This window comes from Rhinoderma darwinii, chromosome 9 (genome assembly GCF_050947455.1).
Source record: "Rhinoderma darwinii isolate aRhiDar2 chromosome 9, aRhiDar2.hap1, whole genome shotgun sequence".
Classification (NCBI taxonomy): Eukaryota; Metazoa; Chordata; class Amphibia; order Anura; family Rhinodermatidae; genus Rhinoderma; species Rhinoderma darwinii.
Window position 1 is genome coordinate 625222 of NC_134695.1, and position 27808 is coordinate 653029.

At 45.4% G+C, this 27808-nt stretch overlaps 1 protein-coding gene across 1 annotated transcript in view; it reads left to right on the forward strand.

The window, feature by feature from the left end:
* Nucleotides 1-9550: 9550 nt before the first annotated feature.
* The window catches only part of LOC142660235 (solute carrier family 22 member 6-A-like), a 77917-nt gene continuing 59659 nt past the window's right edge, over nt 9551-27808 (forward strand). Inside the window, exon 1 of the mRNA XM_075836818.1 lies at nt 9551-10034. Coding sequence (XP_075692933.1) covers nt 9657-10034 — 378 coding nt within the window. The 5' untranslated portion in view covers nt 9551-9656. The remainder of the gene's footprint in view (nt 10035-27808) is intronic.

Consider the following 27808-nt stretch of genomic DNA (forward strand, 5'->3'; position numbering starts at 1 on the left):
TGCTCTGCTTTGCACCATCCCCTAGGGTGCACGCGCGCTCAGTCCCGGCCTTAAGGGGCCAGCGCACTCATATAAAAATAATTAATTATCCCAGATCTTCCCAGACTATAAAAAGGGCCCTGCCTTTTCACTGCTTGTCTGAGCGTTGTTGTATATTCCCATGTATATTCTCAGCAAATGGTCCCTTAGTTGTATCCTGTTCCCAGTGTTCCCGTGCCACGCTACCTGTATCCTGTATCCCGTGCTGTGTTTATTCCTGCGCCCTTTCTAGTGTTGGAGTCGTGTTGAGCCATCTGTCATGCCTGCTGTCATACAACACGTCTGGTGTCATCTTCCACGCCTGCTGTCATACACCACGTCTGGTGTCATCTGCCATGCCTGCTGTCATACACCACGTCTGGTGTCATCTGCCACGCCTGCTGTCATACACCACGTCTGGTACCATCTGCCACTCTGGTTGTCATACACCACGTCTGGTGTCATCTGCCACGCTTGGTATCATCCGCCACGTTTGGCGTTATCTAAAGTCAAGTTCCATCTGTGCCTAAGATTCTGCTACTGTCTGGAATATTTCAGGTACTCTTGTGCTAAGACTTTGTATAGACTGTTGTTTGGCCAGCTGCTACTCCGCTACGGCGGTGCGGCCTAGTGGGTCCACATACCCACAGATCATGATAGAACGCTCAGGCCATGGACACTGCTGGTCGACCCAAAACCTTGACGACATCACAAATCATGCAGGCAGATATGCGAGACCTCCGGTCACGACAGGACCAACTCCTCAGGCGGTGAATGCCATTGCACATGGGCTGGATGTGCAAGTTGCAGCCTTCACAGCACCTGCTCCTATTGCTCCTGTTGCTCCTGCTGTTCCTCCTGCTACACCTCCTGTTAGTACTGATCCCCGATCCTACCTACCGCTACCTCCTCGCTACGATGGAAACGCGAGGACCTGCAAGGGATTTCTAAATCAATGTCAGATCCACTTCAGACTGCATGCAATGGCATTTCCTTCCGATGACACAAGGATCGCCTTCATACTCTCTCTCCTTACTGGCAAGGCCCTGGCATGGGCAAACCCCATTTGGGAACGTCAGGGACCAGAGACCCGTGACCTACAGTGTTTCTTGCAGACTTTCTGCAAAGTATTTGAGGAACCTGGGACAGTCCCTTCTGCAGCTGCATCTCTATTGACCCTTCACCAAGGAGACATCTGCTAGAGGGCGCAGTTCATCCCATTCTGATATACACCGACAACAAGAATCTGACCTATCTCCATTCGGCTCAACAGCTAAACCACCAAGCCAGGTGGTCGCTGTTCTTCACCTGTTTCCAGTTTGTACTCCACTACCGTCCCGCTGACAAATATGTGAGGGCCGATGCCCTGTCCAGGTAGTTTGAAACAGAGGACACTGTGGAGACCCCTCAATGTATCATATACCTGTCCTGCATTGTTTCTGCTAATCCCCTGCAAGTTAGAGACATCCCTCCGGGGAGGACTTTTGTTTGTTTGGCAGACAGGAGTAGAATCCTTCACTACGGACACAGCTCCAAACTGGCTGGGCACTCTGGTGTTCTTAAGTCTCAAGACCTGATAGCTCGTAATTTCTGGTAGCCCAAAGATAATGTGGACTATGTTTTTTCCTGCACTGTCTGTGCTTCTAATAAGGTTGCTCACTCCAAGCCTGCCGGCCTGCTCCAACCCCTGCTTGTGCCCAATGCTCCCTGGCAGCATATTGCAATGGACTTTGCAGATCTTCCTCCCTCAGCAGGATGCAATGCTGTCTGTGTGGTGGTGGATTGGTTCACTAAGATGGCACATTTTATTCCGCTGACCGGCCTACCTTCTGCTCCTCGACTGGCAAATCTTTTTATTCTGCATATCTTCCGCTTGCATTGCTTACCCCTTCATATCCTGTCTGATCGGGCAGCCCTTTGTAAACTCCTAGATGTAAAATTGGACTTTTCCTCGGCCTACCATCCTCAGTCTAATGGTCAAGTCGAGAGGATTAACCAAATCATGGAGAATTATCTTCATCACTTCATCTCCATGCAGCATGATGACTGGTTACAACTTCCATGGGCCGAGCTCTCGTATAACAACTACACTAGTGAGTCCACTACTTCAATGCCATTCTACATTGTCTACGTCCAACATCCACAAATCTTTCTTCCTGTACCTGCTACATCGCAGGGACCGGAAGCTGACTCCACGTTTGGGGACTTTCTACAGATCTGTTCAAAAAAGGCTGCCTGCCGGCAGAAATAAGCCCTGTTTTCCAACCATTATTAAAGAGTAAAAATAAAATAAAAAAGTCTTTATTCAATTTGCAACAAGGACAGACTACATGAAATTTAAAAGTTAATGTCCATTTCTGACAGCAATTAGCACAGTGCCAGACGTAAGAGCTCTGTCTAGTAAGGGTTAAGTACCACAACCACAGAGAACTAGTTATTAGTTAGATTCCAAGGTGTCAATAGGACAATTATTAAAATAAAGGTAGAAGCCCCCCCGACATGTTTCGCTACGATGTAGCGTCCTCAGGGGTATCGGGGCCAATGACCATTGTCATTGGCCCCGATACCCCTGAGGACGCTACATCGTAGCGAAACATGTCGGGGGGGCTTCTACCTTTATTTTAATAATTGTCCTATTGACACCTTGGAATCTAACTAATAACTAGTTCTCTGTGGTTGTGGTACTTAACCCTTACTAGACAGAGCTCTTACGTCTGGCACTGTGCTAATTGCTGTCAGAAATGGACATTAACTTTTAAATTTCATGTAGTCTGTCCTTGTTGCAAATTGAATAAAGACTTTTTTATTTTATTTTTACTCTTTAATAATGGTTGGAAAACAGGGCTTATTTCTGCCGGCAGGCAGCCTTTTTTGAATTTAACTGTTGCACGCCCACCAACTATTGAGGTCCGCTCCATTGTATTTTTTTCTACAGATCTGGTAGCAGACCAGGTTCTCTATACTGCTGGCAGTCGATCGCATGAAGCGAATAGCGGATACATGAAGAAGAGAGACGTCGCAGTTTCTTCCTGGTAGCAAAGTCTGACTGTCATCAAGGAATATTCACTTGAAGGTGCCCTCATGCAAATTTGCTCCCAGGTTCCTCTGACCTTGAGATCCTGCAACAGATAAACACTGTTGTAATGACGGGGGGTAGGGAAACGGACAAGTGAGCCCTAGTCTACCCGCCACTCTGTCCCTGCCTACTTGCAACGACCCGCCCTAGGCGACGGGGTACAACTGGGCGGCGGTCCCTGCGCTCAGTAAGTGCACGAGAAACACGACAAACATACAAGGGAATACAAGCAAGGAAAAGGGGCAGTTGCCCACGGCAACACCGTGAGCAACCAGAGTGGTGAACGAGCCGAGTCAAGCCAGGAGTGTGCGAGGTACCAAACGAAGAGCAGAAGAGTAGTCAGTAAGCCAGGGTCTGTATGGAGCAGGATCAAAATAGAAGGAGCTGTAGCTGGGCCAGGAAACCACACGAAAAGAATCACAAGCACCGAGGGACAGGAAGGGCAGGCTTAAATAGACCGAGGGCGGGAGCTAGCTGAGTCTGGCCAGGTTGTGATAGGCTCTCCCACTCCTAAGCCTGCCAGCCTGAGTGGTGGAAGCTGGAGTCTGTCTCAGGGATGTAGATTCAGGTGCTGACTGATTAATTATGGGAGTTAACCCCGAAGCTGTGCCTGGCAGATCCTTTACAACTGTATTCTATAAGCTCCGACTGCCTCCTACCCTCAGAATTCCTAGCTCCTTTCATGTGTCTCTCCTGAATCCTGTGGTTCTGAACCGCTACAGTAAGGGTATGTGCACACACACTAATTACGTCCGTAATTGACGGACGTATTTCGGCCGCAAGTACCGGACCGAACACAGTGCAGGGAGCCGGGCTCCTAGCATCATACTTATGTACGATGCTAGGAGTCCCTGCCTCGCTGCAGGACAACTGTCTCGTACTGAAAACATGATTACAGTATGGGACAGTAGTTCCACGGAGAGGCAGGGACTCCTAGCATCGTACATAAGTATGATGCTAGGAGCCCGGCTCCTTGCACTGTATTCGGTCCGGTACTTGCGGCCGAAATACGTCCGTGAATTACGGACGTAATTAGTGTGTGTGCACATACCCTAAAACTCCTAGTGCTGCAGTTTCTCCAAACTGTTCTTCTGATGTGTTCAAAGTAAAGGAGATCCTGGACTACAAGAGAGTAGGAGGAAGGACTTTTTATTTAGTGGACTGGAGGGGGTTTGGTCCTGAGGAGAGGTCCTAGGAGCCAGAAGAAAACAATAATGTCCCTACCCTCATTAAGAAATTCCTCTCACACTCTGAACCCAAGAAGAGGGGGCGTTAGGGGGGGTACTGTAACTTCCCCGACCGCAGACCTCTGTGTCCTGGCCAGTGCCTACCTCCTAGGTGACGCCAGCACTCGTGGCTGCTCTGCACCATCCCCTACTGTGCGCTCTTAAAAGGCCAGCGTGCGCATATGAAAATTATTAATTCATTATTCCCAGATCATCCTGGACTATAAAAAAGGATGTAAAAAAGATTATAAAAATACTATATTTTTAGGATACAAAGCAGCTGTATCTCAAAAATTAGAAATAATTTTGCCAATGGTGGATATGGCAACCGGAGGCCTAACATTGGCCTTCTGGTCTGCCAAGTATGGAAGTTTATGGTTCCGCCCCGAGGCAGAGCCTAATAGGCTTGCCGTCAGTGTTTAACTGGCAACTCTAATACACTGAATACATAGCTCTAAAACACTTAGAATAGCGATCAGGGTTTCATGCATTCAAGTCCCATAGTGGGACAAAAAAAAGTAAATAAAAAATGTTGTTAAAAAATAAAAGTTTTAAGTTAAAAAAAACAATAACCGCCTTTTTTTTCCATAAATCATATTATAGGATAAAAGTACACATATTTGGTATCGCCGTGTCCGTAATGACCCAAACTTTAAGGCCTTGTTCACTTGGTGCTAAAAACCGAGATGTGTAAACGCTATTTTTTGCCGCGTAATCTGGACTCCCATTGAATATTCGAATTAAGTGCGCTTTCGCCTGTTTTTTAAATACATGGGCGTAAAAAAACTCGTCGTCATGCACTAACGGTACCCTTACCCATTGATGTGAATGGGGCACTTAAAACAAGTGTTTTTGATGCGTTTATCAGCGCATAAAACCTGCTGAAAAATGGGAAAAATGCAGTAAATACACAACGTTTGAACAGGACCTAAAAATATCACGTTATTTTTCCCACATGTTGAACACCATCAAAAAAGAAGAAACAATTCCAGTCACTATCCCTCCAAAAACATAGAACAAGGGCTTGTCCACACGTGATGGAATTGCTGCGTATTTTCTGTCAGGATTTGTGGACGGAAAATACGCAGCAGAATACAGAAGCAGCAAAGTGGGTGAGATTTAACAATTCTCATCCACACGCTGCGTAAAATTTCCGAGCAGAACTTGATCTGCTGTGCGTATTTTTCGTACAGCAGCATGTCTATTCCAGCTGCAGAAAGTGGACTGAATTGCTGCGATTTTCAGAGGAGAAATCACCATCTCCTAACATTGAAAAAAACGCAGCAAAATCCGCACCATTTTCTGCAGCAATTCCGTTACGTGTGGACAAGCCCTAAAAGGTATTTGAAAAGTCGTATGTACCCCATTGTAGCAATAAAAATGACAACCCGTCCTGCGAAAGACCTCCCATCCATTTTTTGACAGAAAAATAAAAAAGTTATGGCTCTCAGAATATGGTGACACAAAAAATAAATGATTTAAAAAAAAAAGGGATTTTATTGTGCAAACACTGTAAAACTTATAAAAAAAATCTAATTTTTGCAAATTTTCTCAAAATGTTGGAGTTTTTCACAAATAAATGCTGAACGTATCAACCAAATTTTACCTGTAACATAAAGTACAATGTGTCACGAGAAAACAATCTCAGAATTGCTTGAAAAAATGTAAGCATTTAAAAGTTATTACCACATAATATTACCACATAATGTGACACATATTACCACATAATGTGATACATGGCAGATTTGGAAAAAAATATCCTTGTCCATAAGGTCAAGACTGTCTGTGCATTAAGGGGTTAATATATCATTTTACAAGGGAGAGAAGAAAACCTGGACTGCACATCCACCCACAGCTACAGCACCACAGCTACAGCACCACAGCAACAAAGATCACCAAACAACACTACAAAAAACTAAACAGATGGAAAAAGCTTACAAAGTAGGGATCCACTTGAAAAAGGTCACCGTGAAGTAGCAAGTGGGCTTATACAGATTGATCAAAATGTTTACCTCATGTTTGTACAATTTTGAAATATTGCTGAGCCGCAATAGATCAAGTACAGAAAGTGGATGTGCGGTCCAGGTTTTCTTCTCTCCCTTGTGGATATGCAGTCTGTCTTTTTTCCTGGTACCAGCACTCCACCCATTTGGCCCAAGTGATCTTAAATAGCAGGAGATTGCATAACGGTTTCTACCTATTTGTTTCGAACTGGCCACTGAGGCTGCAAGGAAATGTGAGCATTTTCCATCTCTTCACTTTTTTGTGGTGATTTTTGTTGCTGTGGTGCTGTATCAGTGGGGGGACGTGGGCCAGTGCCAAGGTGGTTTAGACTGGCAGCATGGGTGCTGTTGGTCTCCTGGGTTGCTTCCTCTGCAGGGGCTGTGTTGCAGCGGCACTGGTTGCCATGCAATACTGCACTTGGTAGTAGGGGCTCACGTAACCCTTTCAGGACCAGACAAATTTTAGTTTTTATGCTTTTTCTTTTTTTCCTCCCCGCCTTCAAAAGACCATAACTTCTACTTTTTTTGTAGTCACAGCCATATGAGGGCTTAACTTTTACGGGACAAGTTGTACTTTCTATTGGTACTATTTTTAATATTATGCGTGATGCACTGGGAAGCTGGAAAAAAATTCAGGATAGGGTGGAGTTGGAAAAAAACCGCAGTTCTTTCATTTTCTTATGGGTTTTGTTTTTACAATATTTACTGAATGGTGAAAATTACATGTTCTCTTTATTCTGTGGGTCCGTATGATCACCGTGATACCAAATTTATATAGTTTTTGTTATGTTTTAGCACCTTTTTTGTATTTTTTATTTTTATTTTTTTTAACCTCTTCCCACCGCAGTCCTTTTTCAGATTTTTCATTTCTGTTTTTTCCACCCCACCTACCAAAAGCCATAACGTCTTTATTTTTCCGTCGATTACAGTACTATGAGGGCTTGATTTTTTTGTGGGACGAGTTGTAGTACCATTTATTTTGCCAAATGGTGTACTAGGAAATGGGGAAAAAAAATATTTGCGGGGTAGAAAATGTAAAAAAAAAAGTAATTCCTCCATGTTTTTTTTTTTTTTCGCACCGTTTTTACGGAATTCACTGTGCAATTAAACATGTTAACTTTATTCTGTGGGTCAATACGATTACTGCGATAACCCATATATATATATAGTTTTTTTTTCTATATTTTACTACTTTTACAAGTAAAAACCTAAGTGTAAAAAAAAATAACTTTTTGTCGGCAAATTCCGAGATCCATAACTTTTTTTTTTTTTGTTCCCTTGATTTAAGTGGTATGAAGGTTTATTTTTTGCGGGATAAGCTGTAGTTTCTAATAATACCATTTTGGTGTACATGCGACGTTTTTATCACTTTTTATTTCGTTTTTTGTGGGCGATTAGGTGGCCAAAAAATAGAGATTCTGGTGTTTACAATTTTTTTTTACGGAGTTCACCCTGCGGGTTAAATAATGATATATTGTAATAGTTCAGACTTTTACGGATGCGGGGATACCAATTATGTTTATATTTTTACTATGTTTTCTAGATGGGAAAAGGTTTTTTTTTTTTTTTACTTTTTTAAATTTTTTATTTTCTTTACACAAAAAAACAACCAACTAATTTTAACTTTTTTTATTAGTCCCTCTAGGGGACTTCAAACAGTGATCGTTAGATCGTTTGCACTATATACAGCAATGCTAATGTATTGCAGTAGATCGTGATTCTGACAGGCATCAGGCTGGAGGCAGGGCTTAATAGGTACTCAAAGATGGCAGACCTGGGGGCCTTCATTAGGCAGCCATAGCAACCATCACCCCCCCCCCCCACAATTGCATTGCGGGGGGGTCGCGATGAGCTTTTAACATTTAACGAGTTAAACGTGCGGGTTCGCGCTTGAGTGTAATGCCGCTCGTTACTCTGAAGTGTCGGCTGTAACAGACTCTGTGAGCCCGCTCCATACTTCCCCCTACCCAACTTTGGCGTATGGATACGTCAAATGTCGGGAAGGGGTTAAAAGTTTGACCAACTAAAATTCTTTTGCATCTCCATATTGTGACCCCTGTAACTTTTTTTATATTTCTGTGTAAGTCGTCTATTTGTACGTGGAAAGATGTAGTTTTTATGAATACCACTTTGGGGAATGTTGGCATTTCGATCACTTTTTTACTCCATTTTTTGGGGGGCAAAAATCTGTGATTTGGCCATTTTGACCTACATTCCTGCTACGACGTTCACTGTATTGGATACATATTTTTATAGTTCGGGCATTTTCAGACGTGGGCATACCTAATGTTTATTTATTTTTATATGTGATCTAAGGAAAGGGGGGTGACTTGAGATTTTTTTTTTTTATGTTTTGAAAAACTTTCTCCCCAGGGGGCTTGAACCTGTAATCATTAGATCGCTTATGCCATAGACTACAATATCACAGTATTGCAGTCTATAGCAAAATCAGTTCTCAATAGTAATCTTTCTATAGCAGGCCTGGGAGCGTTCACAAGGTTCCCAGCTGCTATAGGAGTACACCGGCTCCCGCAATCTCGCCGCGTGGGAGCCGGTGATAGGCTCTGAAGTGAAAGTGGCAGTAAAAACCCCTCAGATGCAGGTTGTCACAACTGACACCGGCGTCTGAGGCGTTAAATGCTTGCGATCGATCGCAAGCATTGCTGCTGGGTCCCTGCTGTGCAACACCGCAGAGACCCGGTGGCTATGGCGACCGCTCTGCTCCTGAGCGGGCGCCATTATTAAATACCCTTTCCCAACGTAAATTGCCGGTGGAGTGACGGGAAAGAGTTAAGAGGTCGCAGTGAAGTCGCAAGTGGGCTTATACAGTTTGATCAAAACGTTTACGAAGAACCTCATTTTAAAATGTAAGAATATTACAGCTACTTCACCGTAAACTTTGACATTAATAAATTTTTGCTTTTCTAGGAATCCGGAAAGGTGAATCTGAAATGTATCTATAAATTGATGTAAGAACTAAAACTGTGGATATTTCCATTGTAACATCATGAACACAAGGATTATTAATGAACCAGCAGTAATTATCTAAGGTTTTCACAAGGATTTTCCATACTGCAAGAATAAAGAACATAATTCTGAGCAAGAACAGGGGATTGCATTATAATACTGTTTAAGAATGCCTTTGGAAATGTTGGCATGATTTGTTCACAAAACCGAATACAGAACACGGAAATTTCTTGTGGAATTGTTCTATGTTGTGGATAGTTATTATTGAATTTGAAAGTAAAACAACTTCTCTACTTTTAAGAACTCCATCTGCTTCCATATTTGGCTGGTGAATGTGCATAATAAGGTGGACTTGAGTTATCAGTCATGGGGTTTGCTGATCTTTTGGAGAGAACTGGAGGAATGGGACGGTTCCAGGTCACACAGGTTATTTTGCTGTGCTTTCCCATATTATTTATGGCAAGTCATAATCTACTACAGAATTTTAGTGCTGCAATTCCGAACCACTGGTGCAAAATTAATGATACAGGAATACTTAACAGTAGCGAGGAGGGCTGGGAGAGTTTGCTCAGCCCGTTCGATGTAAAAGGGAGGCCCGATTCATGCCTGGAATTTGTTGAAATACAGTGGAGTCCAGTGCGTTCCAATATGACATCCCATAATAGTACAGACGCAGAGACGAGATCCTGTACAATGGGTTGGGAATATGATAGGGAAGAATTCACTTCAACCATCATCACGGAGGTAAGTCTTATGTAATATAAACTCTGAATAAAACAATGAATCAATATAGAATAAGGTAATTCTGTATGGACTCCATGTCCCTAAGTCAAAGTTCAAAAACCATTGTTCTACTAGTCTTCTGCTTGGACTAGAAGTCTGTTCATCCTTCCTGTCACGAAGAAAGGAATTGACAACCACACCAAACGTTTTATGAAACATAGAGCAATATAGAAATTTTGTAGCCTCTCCAGGCCATTAGAGTGTATGGATCATTGTGATGCAGTTAGGAAAGTAGAACATCGGTAACATTTATGCAGTACTATATTTTAGCTTAGATGTAGCAACACTTGGTTTATTAGTTTACAGGGTTGTTTCACATGATAAAAAATCAGGTTAAAGTTTCTTGACTCTGTATTTAATGTGTTAAAAGTCTAGATAAAGATTGCTACATCTGTACTTACAGGGGTTCAGGGAGCTAAGATCTTGGGTGTTTGCAAGAATCCCTAGATTTAGACCCACTGTGGTTGTCACTATAGCTCCTTTTACATGGGCAGATTTTCTGCCATAATAAGTGGCGATCGTCAATTTAACCCCTTCGTGCCATTTCACGTACAGTTACGTAATGGGAGATGGCCTTTTCCCGCATCTCCACGTAACTGTACGTGAAGGAGATGGATCTGGCTCAGGAGCTGAGCCAGCGACATCACCGCCGGGTGACAGCTGTATGTTACAGCTGGCACCCTGAGGTATCGGCCAGGACTGGAGCTAGCCTCCGATCTGACCGATTAACCCCTCACATGCTGCGTACAATAGAGATCGCCGCATGTGAGGAGTTTATAGCCACCGGTACCTCAGCAACGTGATCGCTGGGTTGCCGGTGGCTGCAAAGGCGATTGGAGGGCTAATGCTTACCTCCCGGTCCGCCAGTAACAGAATCCTCTTATACCCCGTCGTCGGCGAGGCCCAGGAGGCTTCCGGTACCATCGGCAAGATGGCGCCGGCTGAGCTTCCGGCTCAGAAGCTGAGCCGGCGTCATGGGCAGTGGATGTCCACTGTATGTTACAGCGGATACCCCGATCTATCAGCAGGAATCGGAGCTAGCTCCGATTCCTGCCATTAACCCCTTCAACGCAGCGATTCAATGCAATCGCTGCATACAAACCACTTTGATGCAATCGGCAGCCTTGCCATGCGATGGCACGGCTGGCGACTGCTACTATAGCAACATGATGCCTAACAATGGCTTCCTATCTGCCATTACGTTAGCCGATTAGGCCCCGCCCGGAGGCGGAGCCTGATCGGCTTGCTGTCAGTGAACAACTGACAGTTCTAATACATTGCACTACATAGGTAGTGCAATGTATTAGAACATCAAGCAAATAGTTGGACCTTCAAGTCCCCTAGTGGGACTAAAAAAAAGTGTACAAAAATTTAAAATAAAAGTTTCAAATAATAACACAACACAATTGCCCTTTTTCCCTTATCAAGTTATTTATTATTGAAAAAAATAATAAAGCCATACATATTTGGTATCGCTGCGACCGTAACGACCTTAGCTATAAAAATATTATGTTATTTATTCCGCACAGTGAACGGCGTAAAAAAAAAAACTAAAAAATACTGACACAATTGCTATTTTTTGGTCACTTTGTCTTCCAAAAATTGAAATAAAAAGTTGCATGTACCTATAAAAACTATAAGGCTGGGTTCACACGAGCACATTAACGTCCGTAATGGACGGACGTATTTCGGCCGGAAGTCCCGGACCGAACACAGTGCAGGGAGCCGGGCTCCTAGCATCATACTTATGTACGATGCTAGGAGTCCCTGCCCCTCCGTGGAACGACTGTCCCGTACTGAAAACATGATTACAGTACGGGACAGTTGTCCTGCAGCGAGGCAGGGACTCCTAGCATCGTACATAAGTATGATGCTAGGAGCCCGGCTCCCTGCACTGTGTTCGGTCCGGCACTTGCGCCCGAAATACGTCCGTCAATTACGGACGTAATGTGGTCGTGTGAACATACCCTAACTCGTCTCGCTAAAAACAAGCCCTCATACAGCTCCGTCGACAAAAAAATTAAAACCGTTATGGCTCTCACAACTTGGCGACAGAAAAAATCCATTCTCTTTACAAAAGTTATTTTATTGTGCAAAATGTTGTAAAACATAAAAAGTGCTATAAATTAGGTATTACTGACCCGCAGAATAAAGCTAACATGTAATTTATAATGTGTGGTGAACGCTGTATAAAAAAAACTAAAAAATTATGCCAGAATTGCTGTTTTTTGGTCACCTTGCCTCCCAAAAAAAAAAAGGATAACAAGTGATCAAAAAGTCGCATGTACCCCAAAATGGTAACAATAAAAACTACAGCTCGTCCCACAACAAACCAGCCCTCATACCACTACGTCTATGAAAAAATAAAATTAGTCAAGGCACCAATAAGCCAGGAAATAAAAATATGCAGTTGTGCCGGCCCGAGGGGAATGTTTCTTCTGTTTCGAGTGGTGAATTATCAAGGCCCCTAAAATTAGGGAACCAGGAAGGGGAGGGCCCAAACACATCTGCTGGAAGTGAGGGCGCCCGTATTATACCAGGACAACACTTTCCCAGCAAAATTCCCCAAACTGCAAAGGTACGGAGTGTGGACCAAAAGGGGAATAAGTAAAGACCATTTATTAGTGCGACACCGGCCTGTGCAGAAAGGATTGTGTCACAGTATAACACATCTATGGATTGGTTTTTTTAACCCCACTATAGCACCTGACTATGCCCCTTATATACTCCGACCGCCTTGCATGTACCCCCACGTTATAAACAGAAACACCAGTAAGACTCAAAACAAAACTACTACAAGCAAAATCCATGCTCCAAAAGCCAAATGGCGCTACCTCCCTTCTGAACCCTACACTGTGCCCAAACAGCAGTTTACTTCCACATATATGGCATCGCCATACCCGGGAGAACCCTTTTAACAATTTTTGGGGTGTCTGTCTCCAGTGGCACAAGCTGGCCGCCACATATTGGCATATATATTGAAAAACCATTTTCACTCTGGCAGAAATTGGTGTGCACTCGATGTTGCAATCACCTGTGGGGTTAATATGCTCAATACACCCCTAGGTGAATACCTTGAGGGGTGCAGTTTCCAAAATGGGGTCACTTCTGGGGGGTTTCCACTGTTTTGGTCCCACAGGGACTTTGCAAATGCGACATAGCGACCAGAAACCAATCCAGCAAAATCTGTACTCCAAAAGCCAAATGGCGCTCCTTCCCTTCTGAGCCCTACTCTGTGCCCAAACAGCAGTTTATGACCACATATGTGGTATTGCCGTACACAGGATAAGTTGCTTTACAAGTGTTGGGGTGCTTTTTTTTCATTTATGCGTTGAGAATATGAAACCTTTTCAGCTAAAACTACGTCTTATTAAAGAAAGTATTTTTTTTTTAATTTTCACTGCCCAATTCTAATAAAATCTATGAAACACCTGTGGGGTCAAAATGCTCACTACACCATTAGATGAATTCCTCAAGGGGTGTAGTTTCATGAATCGAGTCACTTTTGGGGAGTTTCCACTGTACTGGTACCTTAGGAGCTTTGCAAAAGTGACATGGTGTCAAGAAACCAATCCTGCTAAATTTGAGCTCCAAAAGCCAAATGGCGCTCTTTCCCTTCTAAGCTCTGCCGTGTGTCCAAACAGACGTTTATGACCACATGTGGGGTATTGTTTTACTCGGGAGAAATTGCTTTACAAAAGTAGTGGTGCATTTTCTATTTTTAGTCCTTGTGGAAATTAGAAAAAATTAGCTAAACCTACATTTTCTTTGAAAGAATGTAGATTTTCATTTTCACGGCCTACTTCCAATAATTTCTGCAAAAAACCTGCGGGGTCAAAATGCTCACTGTACCCCTAGATAATTTCCTCAAGGGGTATAGTTTCCAAAATGGGGTCACTTTTGGGGGATTTCCACTGTTTTGGTGCCGCAAGAGCCTTTCAGACCCAACATGGAGCCTAAAATATTTTCTAATAAAAAGGAGGCCCCAAAATCCTCTAGGTGCTCCTTTGCTTCCGAGGCCTGTGCTTCAGTCAATAAGTGTACTAGGGCCACATGTGGGGTATTTGTAAAAGCTGCAGAATCTGGGCAATAGATATTGAGTTGCGTTTCTCTGGTAAAACTTTCTGTGTTCCAAAAAAAATAGATAAAATGAATTTCTGCAAAAAAAAAAAAAGAAATTTGAACATTTCACATCTACATTGCCTTAATTCCTGTGAAACATCTAAAGGGTTAAGAAACTTTCTAAATGCTGTTTTGAATACTTTGAGGGGTGAAGTTTTTAAAATGGGGTGACTTATCGAGGGTTTCTAATATTTAAGGCCCTAAAATCCACTTCACAACTGAACTGGCCCCTGTAAAAATAGCCTTTTGAAATTTTCTTGAAAATGTGAGAAATTGCTGCTAAAGTTCTAAGCCTTGTGATGTCATAGAAAAATAAAAGGATGTTCTAAAAACCATGGCAATCTAAAGTAGACATATGGGTGATGTTAATTGGCAACAATTTTGTGTGGTATTACTATCTGTCTTACAAGCAGATACATATAAATTTAGAAAAATGCAAATTTTTGCGATTTTTCGCTACATTTTTTTTGGTGTTTTTCACAATTAAATACTTAATGTATCGAGCAAATTTTGCCAATAACAAAGTCCAATGTGTCATGAGAGAACAATCTCAGAATCCCTTGGATAGGTAAAAGCATTCCAGAGTTATTACCACATAAAGGGAAACATGTCAGATTTGAAAAAATAGGCTGTGTCCTTAAGGCCAAGACAGGCTCAGTCCTTAAGGGGTTAACAGTCGATAGATGGTGCTTTAAAGGCCCTTTAACGTGACTGATGTAAGTGGTATGGGGAAAAACGATCGTTAGTACAATTGTTAAGACCCCAAACAGTTAGGCTATTGTCAGCAGCGCAGGTAGATGTGCGGCCAACGATTTATATTCAGGCTGATTAAAAGATGCAATCAGCTGACAAACAAGCGTTTGCGGCTTTGTCTGATCGCCTCCATGTTTACATTTACCAATAATCGTTCTTACAGAAATGCTGGTTTGGTTTAATATCTATGTATGTAAATGGGCCATAAAGGGGTGTACTAAACTTTGACCACTCTGTTTCCGTGGAAGTGAATGAGAATATACGTAAACTGCGTAGCATAGCGCACTACCCTGTTTCTGTAGCTACCAAGTCCAAAAAACTGCGTACCTTGCTGTAAGGGTATGTTCACACGGCAGGGGTCCGTAACGGCTGAAATTACGGGGATGTTTCAGCCTGAAAACATCCCCGTAATTTCAGCCGTACCGGCATGTGCAGGCGCTTGAACGCCGCGTCAATTACGGCCGTAATTAGCGCTGCTATTCATTGGAGTCAATGAATAGCGGCTCCAATTACGGCCAAAGAAGTGACAGGTCACTTCTTCTACGCGGGCGTCTATTTACGCGCCGTCATTTGACAGCGGCGCGTAAATATACGCCTCGTGTGAACAGACAAACGTCTGCCCATTGCTTTCAATGGGCAGATGTTTGTCAGCGCTATTGAGGCGCAATTTTCGGGCGTAATTCGGGGCAAAAACGCCCGATTTACGTCCGTAAATAGGCCGTGTGAACATACCCTAATACTGCTGGCCACCTCGCCACCGGCCGGAGAGCAGCGACAGGAGAGCACGGTAGGGGGGCCCGCTTTAGAGAGCGCTGCAGATCCCAGCTCTGGAACCCACATCTATTGGACATATCCTGTGGATATGCCATAAATGTCCAAGATGAGAATATCCATGGAGGGAACAAGAGATTTGCCAGAGGGTTTAATTCCCTGCTCCACATAGGCATAGTTTCTATGTCTTATCTTATGCTCAGGGGTAGAGATGAGCGAACTTATGAAAAGTTCGGTTCGGCAAGTTCGCCGAATTTCGTGCAAAAGTTCGATTCGGACCGAACTAGTTCTGACCGAACCTGTAATACAAGAAAGCCCCTAAAAATCGTGTATAACACTGTTTTAAAGCCCTAGAAGCCCTGTATAACACTCTTAGGTCACCCATGAGTGTATCCAAGTACTTTTGAGCTGTCTTTAATGCAAAGTTGGTGTCAAAGTTACGCCAACATGTATGGCTCTAGGAAAACGGATGGGACACGGAGATAACTAACAGAAACCACTGCACTTGTGCATGTTGTATGCTTAATGCATTGTTAAAAAGGTACAAAAATTAACCATTTTAGGCGGCTGATGCCGGCCAGGGTTCATACATATAAGGTGGTAAAAGAAGAAGCAATGGCTTTTGACAAGCCCTCCAAAAATTGACCCTTTTTATTGGCAGATGCCTGCCGGGGTTCTTCCATACATGGATGTAAAAGCAACAAGCAATGGCTTTTCACAAGCTCTCCAAAAATTGACCCTTTTTATTGGCAGATGCCTGCCGGGGTTCTTCCATACATGGATGTAAAAGCATTAAAGCAACAAGCAATGGCTTTTGACAAGCCCTCCAAAAATTGACCCTTTTTATTGGCAGATGCCTGCCGGGGTTCTTCCATACATGGAAGTAAAAGCAACAAGCAATGGCTTTTCACAAGCTCTCCAAAAATTGACCCTTTTTATTGGCAGATGCCTGCCGGGGTTCTTCCATACATGGATGTAAAAGCATTAAAGCAACAAGCAATGGCTTTTCACAAGCCCTCCAAAAATTGACCCTTTTTATTGGCAGATGCCTGCCGGGGTTCTTCCATACATGGATGTAAAAGCAACAAGCAATGGCTTTTCACAAGCTCTCCAAAAATTGACCCTTTTTATTGGCAGATGCCTGCCGGGGTTCTTCCATACATGGATGTAAAAGCATTAAAGCAACAAGCAATGGCTTTTCACAAGCCCTCCAAAAATTGACCCTTTTTATTGGCAGATGCCTGCCGGGGTTCTTCCATACATGGATGTAAAAGCAACAAGCAATGGCTTTTCACAAGCTCTCCAAAAATTGACCCTTTTTATTGGCAGATGCCTGCCGGGGTTCTTCCATACATGGATGTAAAAGCATTAAAGCAACAAGCAATGGCTTTTCACAAGCCCTCTAAAAAATTGACCCTTTTTATTGGCAGATGCCTGCCGGGGTTCTTCCATACATGGATGTAAAAGCAACAAGCAATGGCTTTTCACAAGCTCTCCAAAAATTGACCCTTTTTATTGGCAGATGCCTGCCGGGGTTCTTCCATACATGGATGTAAAAGCATTAAAGCAACAAGCAATGGCTTTTCACAAGCCCTCCAAAAATTGACCCTTTTTATTGGCAGATGCCTGCCGGGGTTCTTCCATACATGGATGTAAAAGCAACAAGCAATGGCTTTTCACAAGCTCTCCAAAAATTGACCCTTTTTATTGGCAGATGCCTGCCGGGGTTCTTCCATACATGGATGTAAAAGCATTAAAGCAACAAGCAATGGCTTTTCACAAGCCCTCCAAAAATTGACCCTTTTTATTGGCAGATGCCTGCCGGGGTTCTTCCATACATGGATGTAAAAGCAACAAGCAATGGCTTTTCACAAGCTCTCCAAAAATTGACCCTTTTTATTCGCAGATGCCTGCCGGGGTTCTTCCATACATGGATGTAAAAGCATTAAAGCAACAAGCAATGGCTTTTCACAAGCCCTCCAAAAATTGACCCTTTTTATTGGCAAGGGTGAGTAGTAGCAGCACATTAAAAGACACTGGACGACAGTCACAGGACAAAGCCCTGTGGTGGGGCAGGCCTGCTTGTAGCAGACGGGCGGCAGTGTAGGTGTTTTGGTGGTAGTAGAGGTAGACTAGCCAACACAGACAGCAAGGGTGCAAGCAGTAGTAGCAGTAGTAGCAGCACATTAAAAAAAAGAGACTGGACAGTCACAGGAGGACAAAGCCCTGTGGTGGGGCAGGCCTCAGGCCTGCTTGTAGCAGACGGGCGGCAGTGGAGGTGTATTGGTGGTAGTAGTCGAGGTAGCCAACACAGACAGCAAGGGTGCAAGCAGTAGTAGCAGTAGTAGCAGCATATTAAAAAAAGAGACTGGAGAGTCACAGGACAAAGCCCTCTGGTGGGGCAGGCCTGCTTGTAGCAGACGGCACTGGGGTGGATTGGTGGTAGAAGTAGTAGCAGCTGCAGCACCAACAGCGGTACATTAAAAAAAGAGTGGACAGGACAGAATCCCATAGTAGCAGGCAGCAGTAGCAGGCGGCAGCGGCAGCAGCAGCAGCAATGTCAGATCTAATCAGTGGCATCAGGCACAGGGGTTTTAAAATCCTCACCGATCCACGCTTGATTCATTTTCAGAAACGTGAGATTTTCCAAGCTGTTGGCGGACAATCTTGTTCGCTTAGGGGTGACGAAGCCCCCTGCTGCGCTGAATACCCTCTCTGACGCTACACTGGAGGGTGGACAAGACAGTACACCCATGGCAAACTGGGCCAGTTCTTGCCAATGATCCAATCTGCTGACCCAGAAGTCCATGGGGTCTGGGATCAGCATTTCTGACGGAGAAAGGGCACAGTCCAAGTACGAGTGAACCTGGTTGTTTAGGTGCTGCACCTGGAGATGGTGAACATCCCTTTGGTGACTAGTGCTACGATGTGTCAGGTCGGGGTATTGGATGTAAAAATGTTGTCATCATATTTTCCAAACTGAATTGGCTGCTGCTGCTGCCGCTGCTGCCACGGCTGCCGCCTATTGCAGAGGTAGCTCTGCCAGAGGCGGTGGAACGATGAGACAGTGGGGAGCGGAGAGTGGCCCCCCGGTCAGACATGCTTGCAGCGGGTGTCTGCCGTTTGAAAGCCATGACAAGCTGGCTGCATAGCTTCTCTCTATAATAAGCCAATTTTGCCTCCCTCTCGGAAGGCGCAAAAAACTCCCCCATTCTGGCTTTATACCGAGGGTCTAAAAGTGTGGCTATCCAGTAGTCATCTCTTTGCTTCATGCTAACAATACGACAGTCAGTGCGCAAGTAACGAAGCATACAGTTTGCCATCCTGGCCAGCGTTTCAGAGGGCCCGGTTGGTTCCATCTCCGCCCCATACTGCCATGGTTGTCCATCATCAAGGTCGTCGTCCGACTCGTCATCACCACCATCACTGTCATGTTGTGCGGCTGCCTCGTCCCCTATCCCTTCCTGTGATTCCATCTCCAAATCCAGCTCCTCTTCAGGTCCTGTTTCCTCATCCTCCTCCTCCTCCTCCTCCTCCTCCTCCTCAACATCCATAGCCAGATGTGATCCTTCCTCCATCCTTTGCTGAATCATCGCTGTGAGCGTTTGCTCCATAATGAATATCAGCGGCATAACATCGTTCATTCCGGTAGCGTCACGGCTCACAAATCGTGTGGCCTCTTCAAAGGGCCTCAAAACGCGACATGCGTCTCTAACCAGCTGCCAGTGCCTGAGCTCGAAATTACACTGGCTCCAAACGCTGCCCGTCTGCTGCATCAGGAAATCATTCACGGCTTTCCGCTGTTCGTACAGACGGTCCAACATGTGCAGGGTGGAATTCCATCGTGTTGGAACGTCGCAAATCAGGCTGTGTTCTGGGAGATTGTTTTGACGCTGCAAGTCCAGGAGGGCGTGCTTAAATGCATACGAACGTCTAAAGCGAACGCAAACCCTCCTGGACATGGCCAGCACACCCTTCAAACCAACATATGACTTTAAGAAGCGTGTTATGACCAGATTGATCACATGTGCCATGCAAGGAGCGTGTGTCAGGTGACCTAGACGCAGTGCAGCCACAACGTTATCAGAGACAACATTGCCCAGTGTGAGTTTCAGAGGAGACAGCCAGCGTGCGATTTCCTCCTTGATGCACAGCAGCAGCTCCTGCCCTGTGTGGCTTTTCTCGCCCAGGCTCAGCAGGTGTAAGACAGCGTTGTGGCGCTTCACCTTGCACCTATGAAAAGAGGAGGGAGGAGGAGTGGAAGATACGCTGTGTCCTGTCGGGGACGGGAAGACCTCCAAGGAGGAAGGCAAGGAGGAGGAGTAGGAGGAGAAGGATGGTAGGCGCCTGGTGTCCGGAGTTGAACTAGAAACATACAAGCGTGGAGGTGGTAATGCCTGGCATTGCTGCGGTGGTGCATCGGACTGCAAAATATTGACCCAGTGGGCCGTGAAAGACATGTACTGTCCCTGCCCATAGTTGCTGCTCCACGTGTCGACGGTGGCATGTACCCTGCTGCACACGGATAATTGCAAGGACTTGGACACCTTTTCCTCCACATGCTTGTGCAAGGCAGGGACAGCTGTTTTGGAGAAGTAATGTCGGCTAGGTATTCGCCACCTAGGCTGAGCGCACGCCATCAACTGCTTGAAGCCGGCGGAGTCGACCAGGTGGTACGGCAGCGACTGCACCACCAACAACTTAGCCAGGTGTGAATTAAGCCGCACGACAAGTGGATGACTGGGTATATATTGTTGCTTATTGGACAACGATTCCGTAATGGATAACTGACGGGACATAGGAGGAGCACTAGATGACAGTGATGATGATGATGACAACGACATGGTGGATAAGGCCTGGCTACTACTTAGATGACAGGGACTCGGAGCAGCAGCAGCAGCGGAAGAGGTGTCTTCATTAGATGTACATGATGGTGGGGCATGTTGATTGTCCCACATGGCCTTGTGATGCCGTTCCATGTGTTTACGTAGAGCAGTAGTTCCTACATTGCTGCCCTGCCCACGCCTTACTTTCTGCTTGCAGATACGGCACTGTGCCATGTTTTCCTCCTCCGGGAAGGTACAGAAAAATTGCCACACGGCAGAGTACCGTAAAGAGGTAGTACCACGTCCACCACCACCACCACCACCACAACCACCCGAGCTTGCCCCTTGTCTGGCAGGCTTTTTTCGGGAGCCTACACCAGCATCTGTGTCGCCGTCACCGGCTCCTGAGCTGACCCTACCGCTGCAACGTTTTGCAGATTGACTTCTGCCCCTACCTCGGCTTGGCTGTTTATCACGTCCAGTGCCGCCACTACTACCCTCCTCCTCTGACGCCGTCATCACCTCGTCACCTGGTTCCCACGTCCTGTCTAAAACAACATCATCATCATCATAGCCTTCCTCATCATCCCCGCCACTTCTGTCACTGTGTTGTGAATGTGATGTGACATCATGGCGGGCTCCATGCCCCCCCTCATTACTGCGTCTGCCACCACGGCTACCACCACCAACACCCCCACTACCGCAGCTATGCGTCTCGGTCACCGCTTCCACCTCCACCACCGCCGCAACACACTCCGTTGGCTGACTCGCGGAAAACAAATCATCATCATCACTATGTTGTTCAGTATCTTCCTTCGCACCCGAGGAGATGTCTCTTAGGACTCTCAGGAAAGATGGCTTCCCGCTAGGAAGGGGGAGCGAAGACATAGATGATGGAATGGAAACGCTAGAAATACCTATATTACTACTGTCACCGTGCCAAGGAACTGTAGAGGATCTGGAATCCAACGAAACCTGGCTTGAAGCCAGATCGTCAGAGTCTTCCTGCTGAGATGACCGCGAGCTAGCCAACCAGTCCACAATGGCCGTATTGTCTAAAGTAACCCGCCCACCGGAGGAGATGGACAAGTCTGGCTTGCTGATACTACTACGAGCAGGCACATGGCAGCTGCTACTAGTGGAACTGGGCACATGTCTTGTGCCACAAATGCTGCTACTGGGTCTGGCACCAACAGATCCAACATTTGGACTGGAAGAGGAGACGGCATGGGTGTTTCTTCCTCTACCCCGTCCTTTTACAACCTTTTTTTTCCCAGACATTTCAGAGCCCCTTTTAAAAGCGTATTCACACACGGACACTGGCTTGGCAAATGGCAATGAATGAGAATTTCAATCAGCCTCGCTGCAGTGCACTCAGGGAATGCTGGGCCTTGTAGTACTACTACTACCACTACTACAAAGGCTGCCTGTATTGCAAGTTGGATGCAATGGGGATGAGCCCCTTCTAAAAGTGTATTCACACACGGACACTGGCTTGGCAAATGGCAATGAATGAGAATTTCAATCAGCCTCGCGGCAGTGCACTCAGGGAATGCTGGGCCTTGTAGTACTACTAGGCTGCCTGTATGGCAAGTTGGATTGTTATCCTGTTAATAACGGCCAGGGATGAGCCCCTTTTAAAAGCGTATTCACACACGGACACTGGCTTGGCAAATGGCAATGAATGAGAATTTCAATCAGCCTCGCGGCAGTGCACTCAGGGAATGCTGGGCCTTGTAGTACTACTAGGCTGCCTGTATGGCAAGTTGGATTGTTATTCCTGTTAATAACGGCCAGGGATGAGCCCCTTTTAAAAGCGTATTCACACACGGACACTGGCTTGGCAAATGGCAATGAATGAGAATTTCAATCAGCCTCGCTGCAGTGCACTCAGGGAATGCTGGGCCTTGTAGTACTTCTAGGCTGCCTGTATGGCAAGTTGGATTGTTATTCCTGTTAATAACGGCCAGGGATGAGCCCCTTTTAAAAGCGTATTCACACACGGACACTGGCTTGGCAAATGGCAATGAATGAGAATTTCAATCAGCCTCGCGGCAGTGCACTCAGGGAATGCTGGGCCTTGTAGTACTACTAGGCTGCCTGTATGGCAAGTTGGATTGTTATTCCTGTTAATAACGGCCAGGGATGAGCCCCTTTTAAAAGCGTATTCACACACGGACACTGGCTTGGCAAATGGCAATGAATGAGAATTTCAATCAGCCTCGCTGCAGTGCACTCAGGGAATGCTGGGCCTTGTAGTACTACTAGGCTGCCTGTATGGCAAGTTGGATTGTTATCCTGTTAATAACGGCCAGGGATGAGCCCCTTTTAAAAGCGTATTCACACACGGACACTGGCTTGGCAAATGGCAATGAATGAGAATTTCAATCAGCCTCGCTGCAGTGCACTCAGGGAATGCTGGGCCTTGTAGTACTTCTAGGCTGCCTGTATGGCAAGTTGGATTGTTATTCCTGTTAATAACGGCCAGGGATGAGCCCCTTTTAAAAGCGTATTCACACACGGACACTGGCTTGGCAAATGGCAATGAATGAGAATTTCAATCAGCCTCGCTGCAGTGCACTCAGGGAATGCTGGGCCTTGTAGTACTTCTAGGCTGCCTGTATGGCAAGTTGGATTGTTATTCCTGTTAATAACGGCCAGGGATGAGCCCCTTTTAAAAGCGTATTCACACACGGACACTGGCTTGGCAAATGGCAATGAATGAGAATTTCAATCAGCCTCGCGGCAGTGCACTCAGGGAATGCTGGGCCTTGTAGTACTACTAGGCTGCCTGTATGGCAAGTTGGATTGTTATTCCTGTTAATAACGGCCAGGGATGAGCCCCTTTTAAAAGCGTATTCACACACGGACACTGGCTTGGCAAATGGCAATGAATGAGAATTTCAATCGGCCTCGCGGCAGTGCACTCAGGGAATGCTGGGCCTTGTAGTACTTCTAGGCTGCCTGTATGGCAAGTTGGATTGTTATTCCTGTTAATAACGGCCAGGGATGAGCCCCTTCTAAAAGCGTATTCACACACGGACACTGGCTTGGCAAATGGCAATGAATGAGAATTTCAATCAGCCTCGCTGCAGTGCACTCAGGGAATGCTGGGCCTTGTAGTACTACTACTACCACTACTACAAAGGCTGCCTGTATTGCAAGTTGGATGCAATGGGGATGAGCCCCTTATAAAAGCGTATTCACACACTGGCTGAGTAGTGGATGAGCCCCTTCGATTTCTGAATTCCTGCCTTTTAGATTCCTAAAGCTTTCCCTTACTGCACAGAGATGCTATCCCTACAGCTCCTGTCTGTAAAATGGCCGCTGAGCTCCGTGCATAGACTTTTATTGCAGGCTTGAGCCCGCCCCTATGCTGCCTCCCGATTGGCTGGGAGAGCCGTTTGCAAGGCATTATGGGGTAGCCTGATGTCAGGTGATCTTCTGTAATCCTCCATTTTAGATGTAACATGTGGCAGGCGCCAAAATGTAGCCGGGTTCGGTCAAAACGGGTTCGGCCGAACTCGGTAAAGTTCGGATTCGCTGCGAACCGAACTTTTCCTGAAGTTCGGACCGAAACCGGGTTCGGTTGTCCCGGTTCGCTCATCTCTACTCAGGGGCATAACTAGGAAAGACTGGGCCCCATAGCAAACTTTTGACTGGGGCCCCCCTCCCCTGGGTGTCGCACAACCCCCCCCCCCCCCCCCCCGCTTGTAGATAGTGCCTTTTTTACAGCCCCTCTGTAGATAACGCTATAGAGCCCCCCCTGTAGATGGTGCCATACAGCCCGCCCCTATAGATGGTGCCATACAGCCCCCCTCTGTAGATGGTGCCATACAGTCCCTCCTGTAGATAGCGCCATACAGCCCCCTCCCTGTAGATAGCGCCATACAGCCCCCTCCCTGTAGATAGAGCCATACAGCCCCCTCCCTGTAGATAGCGCCATACAGCCCCCCCCCCTGTAGATAGCGCCATAGAGCATCTGTATACTGACAGCATCTGTATACTCCTCTAGAAGCAATGTTTCTGGAGGAGCATTTCTCTAATTCAGAATGCAATTTATTGTATCCCAATTATTTCTCTTATGTTCCCGCATGAAACCGTGAGAAAAAAACCTGTGTATGTCCCTGGTATAAGCCAGTCGACTTCTAGGGATGCTCTATTATGTATTCGTAGAACGTGGATCTTTAGTACAGCCTGTGGATGACAGCGACGGGAAATATGCCCTCTGAGGCTGTTTACAGCAGCCTTTATCTTTCTAAGGCACAACAGACACAGAGAAGAAGGGGGAATTTGATTTCCCTATTGCTACTCCATTATTGGATGACTCTCACTCAGCGTCCCCAACCCCCCAAAAAAATGTGACCTACCGGCTGTCCTACAAAAGACATGTATCCCCTATCCACAGGATAGGGGATACATGTGTGATCGCTGGCAGCGATAGGGGGAACGGGGGACCGAAAGTCCCCGGAAGTTCTCCATGACTAACCTCGGACTCCGGCGTCTGCGCAGCTCAATAAAAATGAAAGGAGCGCTGGTCACACATGCGCAGAAGCGCGATCGGCGCTCCATTCATTTCTACGGAACTGCCGACACAGACCCCGGAAGTCCGAGGTTTGTGATGGAGAACTTCAGGGGACTTTCGGTCCCCCATTCTCCTTATCGCTGCCAGCGATTACACATGTATCCCCTATCCTGTGGATAGGGGATACATGTCTTTTGTTTACTGGCAGAGCGGGGAGATGCCTCCCTTCTCTGCCGTAGTGTTCAGTGGCGACGCGCTGTAGCAGCCATAGCGGCTGCTAGCGGAGCCTCCGGCCATGGTGGGGGCCCGTGCCGGCGGGCCACACGGGCCCCCTCATGCCGCGGGCTACGGCTGCTATGGTGGTAGTTACGCCACTGCTTATGCTAAGACTTTGTACTTAAAGGTTGTATTTGCGCAATACACCAGATGCACTCCGAAGAATCTTGCTGTACTTTGGCCTAAGGGTATGTTCACATGCAGTGTTTTCAGGTGTATTTTGGGGCGCTTATGCCTCTAAAAATGCTTGGAAAAATGGAAGCTGAACGCCTCCAAACATCTGTCCATTGAAATCAATGGGAAAAAAAACATTTCGTTCATACGGGGCGTCTTTTTACGCCTTTTTGTTTTAAAAAAAAAAACAAAAAAAAACGGAGCGTAAAAAGAAGTAGCATGTCACTTCTTGAGGCGTTTTTTGGAGCTGATTTTCCATTGAACACTATTAAAAACGCCTCAAAAGAAGCTCCAAATTAAAAGAAGCTTCATTTTCAGCTTCAAAAACGCCTGAAAATCAGAGGCTGTTTTCCCTGAAAACAGCTCTGTGTTTTTAGTCTAGCGTGTGAACATACCCTAACAGTTTTGCTAAGTAAAAAAGGCTGTGTCTGGCTCCTTAACCCCTTCCCCCACCTTGACGTAACAGCACGTGAAGGTGAGCAATAACTTTGCACACCTTGACGTGCAGTTACGTCTGTATTTTGACAGTTAACTGCCGTGCAGCGCTACACCGCAGCGGCGATTAACTGTGCAGGGTGTCTGCCCTGTATTCCCTGTTGATCAGCGGCCCATTGCCGCTGATTTTGGCAGTTAACCCCTCAGATTGCGATCGCCGCATTTCAGGTGTTTTGCGTAAATCGTCAGCCCCCACGTGAAATCATGGGGGCTGGCGATGGTACTCATGGCAACTGGACGTCAGACAATGGCTTCCAGGCTGTCATGTACAGAAGCCTATGAGAGTGACTGTCACGTCATAATGACAGTTAGAACACATTACACTAATTGGTGTAGTTTCACAAATGGGGTCACTTTTGGGGGATTTCCACTGTTTTGGTACCTCAGGGGCTTTGCAAATGCAACATGACACCCGAAAAACATTTTAGTTAAATTTGAGCTCCAAAAGCCAAATAGCGCTCCTTCCCTTCTATGACCTGCTGTAGGTCCAAACAGCAGTTTATTACCACGTATGGGGTATTTCCATAATCGGGAGAAATGGCTTTACAAATGCTGGGGGTTTTTTTCTTTTTCCTTTTATTCCTTGTAAAAAAAAAATTACAAATTTCAGTTTCTTCAGAAAAAAAGTAGATTTTCATCTTCACAGACCAATTCAAATACATTTAGCAAAAAAAAACTGGGGTCAAAACGCTAACTATACCCCTAGATAAATTAATTGAGGGGTGTTTCCAAAATGGTGGGGGTCACTTTTTTTTTTTTTTTTTTTTTTTTTTCCTCCTCTTTGGTACCACAAGACCTCTTCAAACCTGACATGGTGCCTAAAATATATTTAAAAAGAAAATGAGGCCCCAAAATCCACTAGGTGCTCTTTTGCTTCTGAGGCCTGTGTTTCAGTCTATTAGGACACTAGGGCCACATGTGGGATATTTCTAAAAACTGCACAATCTTGGCAATCTATATTGAGTTGAATTTCTCGTGTAAAACCTTCTGTGTTACAGAAAAAACTGTATTACAAATGATTTTTGGCAAAATAAAATGAATTTTGTAAATTTCACCTTTTTTGCTTTTAATTCCTGAGAAACGCCTATGGGCTTAAAACACATTCTGAATGCTGTTTTGGATAATTTGAGGTGTGCAGTTTTCAAAATGGGGTGATTTATGGGGACTTTCTAATATATATAAGGCCCTTTAAAACCACTTCAGAACTGAACTGGTCCCTGAAAAAAATGGGCTTCTGAGATTTTCTTGAAAATATGAGAAATTGCTGCTAAAGTTCTAAGCCTTGTAACGTCCTGGAAAAATAAAAGAATATTCAAAAAATGATGCAAACATAGTACACAAAGTGTATGATGCTGACCAATCAGCGTCATACACAGGGCCGGCCTTTGGGGTGTGCGAGCTGTGCGAGTGCACCAGGCGCTGCACTCTCCCAGCATGTAGGGGGCACCACTGGGCTCTGCCTTTGCCCGTCCTGCATGAAGCCTGTGATCCGGTCAGCGAGGAAAGATGGTGAGTATATGTGTGTGTGTCTCGCTGTGTGTGTGTGTGTGTGTATACAGTGTGTATTTGTATGTGTGTATATATTTGTGTGTGTCCCTGCATGTGTTTTTGTCTCTTTGTAAAAGTGTGTTCAATATTAAAGTAGAACATAGAAAACAAAGATATCTGTGCTGTCCCTTATAAACCCTGCTTCCCCCTTATAAACCCCGCTGTGTGTGTGTGTGTGTGTGTGTGTGTGTATGTGTATATATATATATATATATATATATATAAATTACACCTCTGTGGGTATA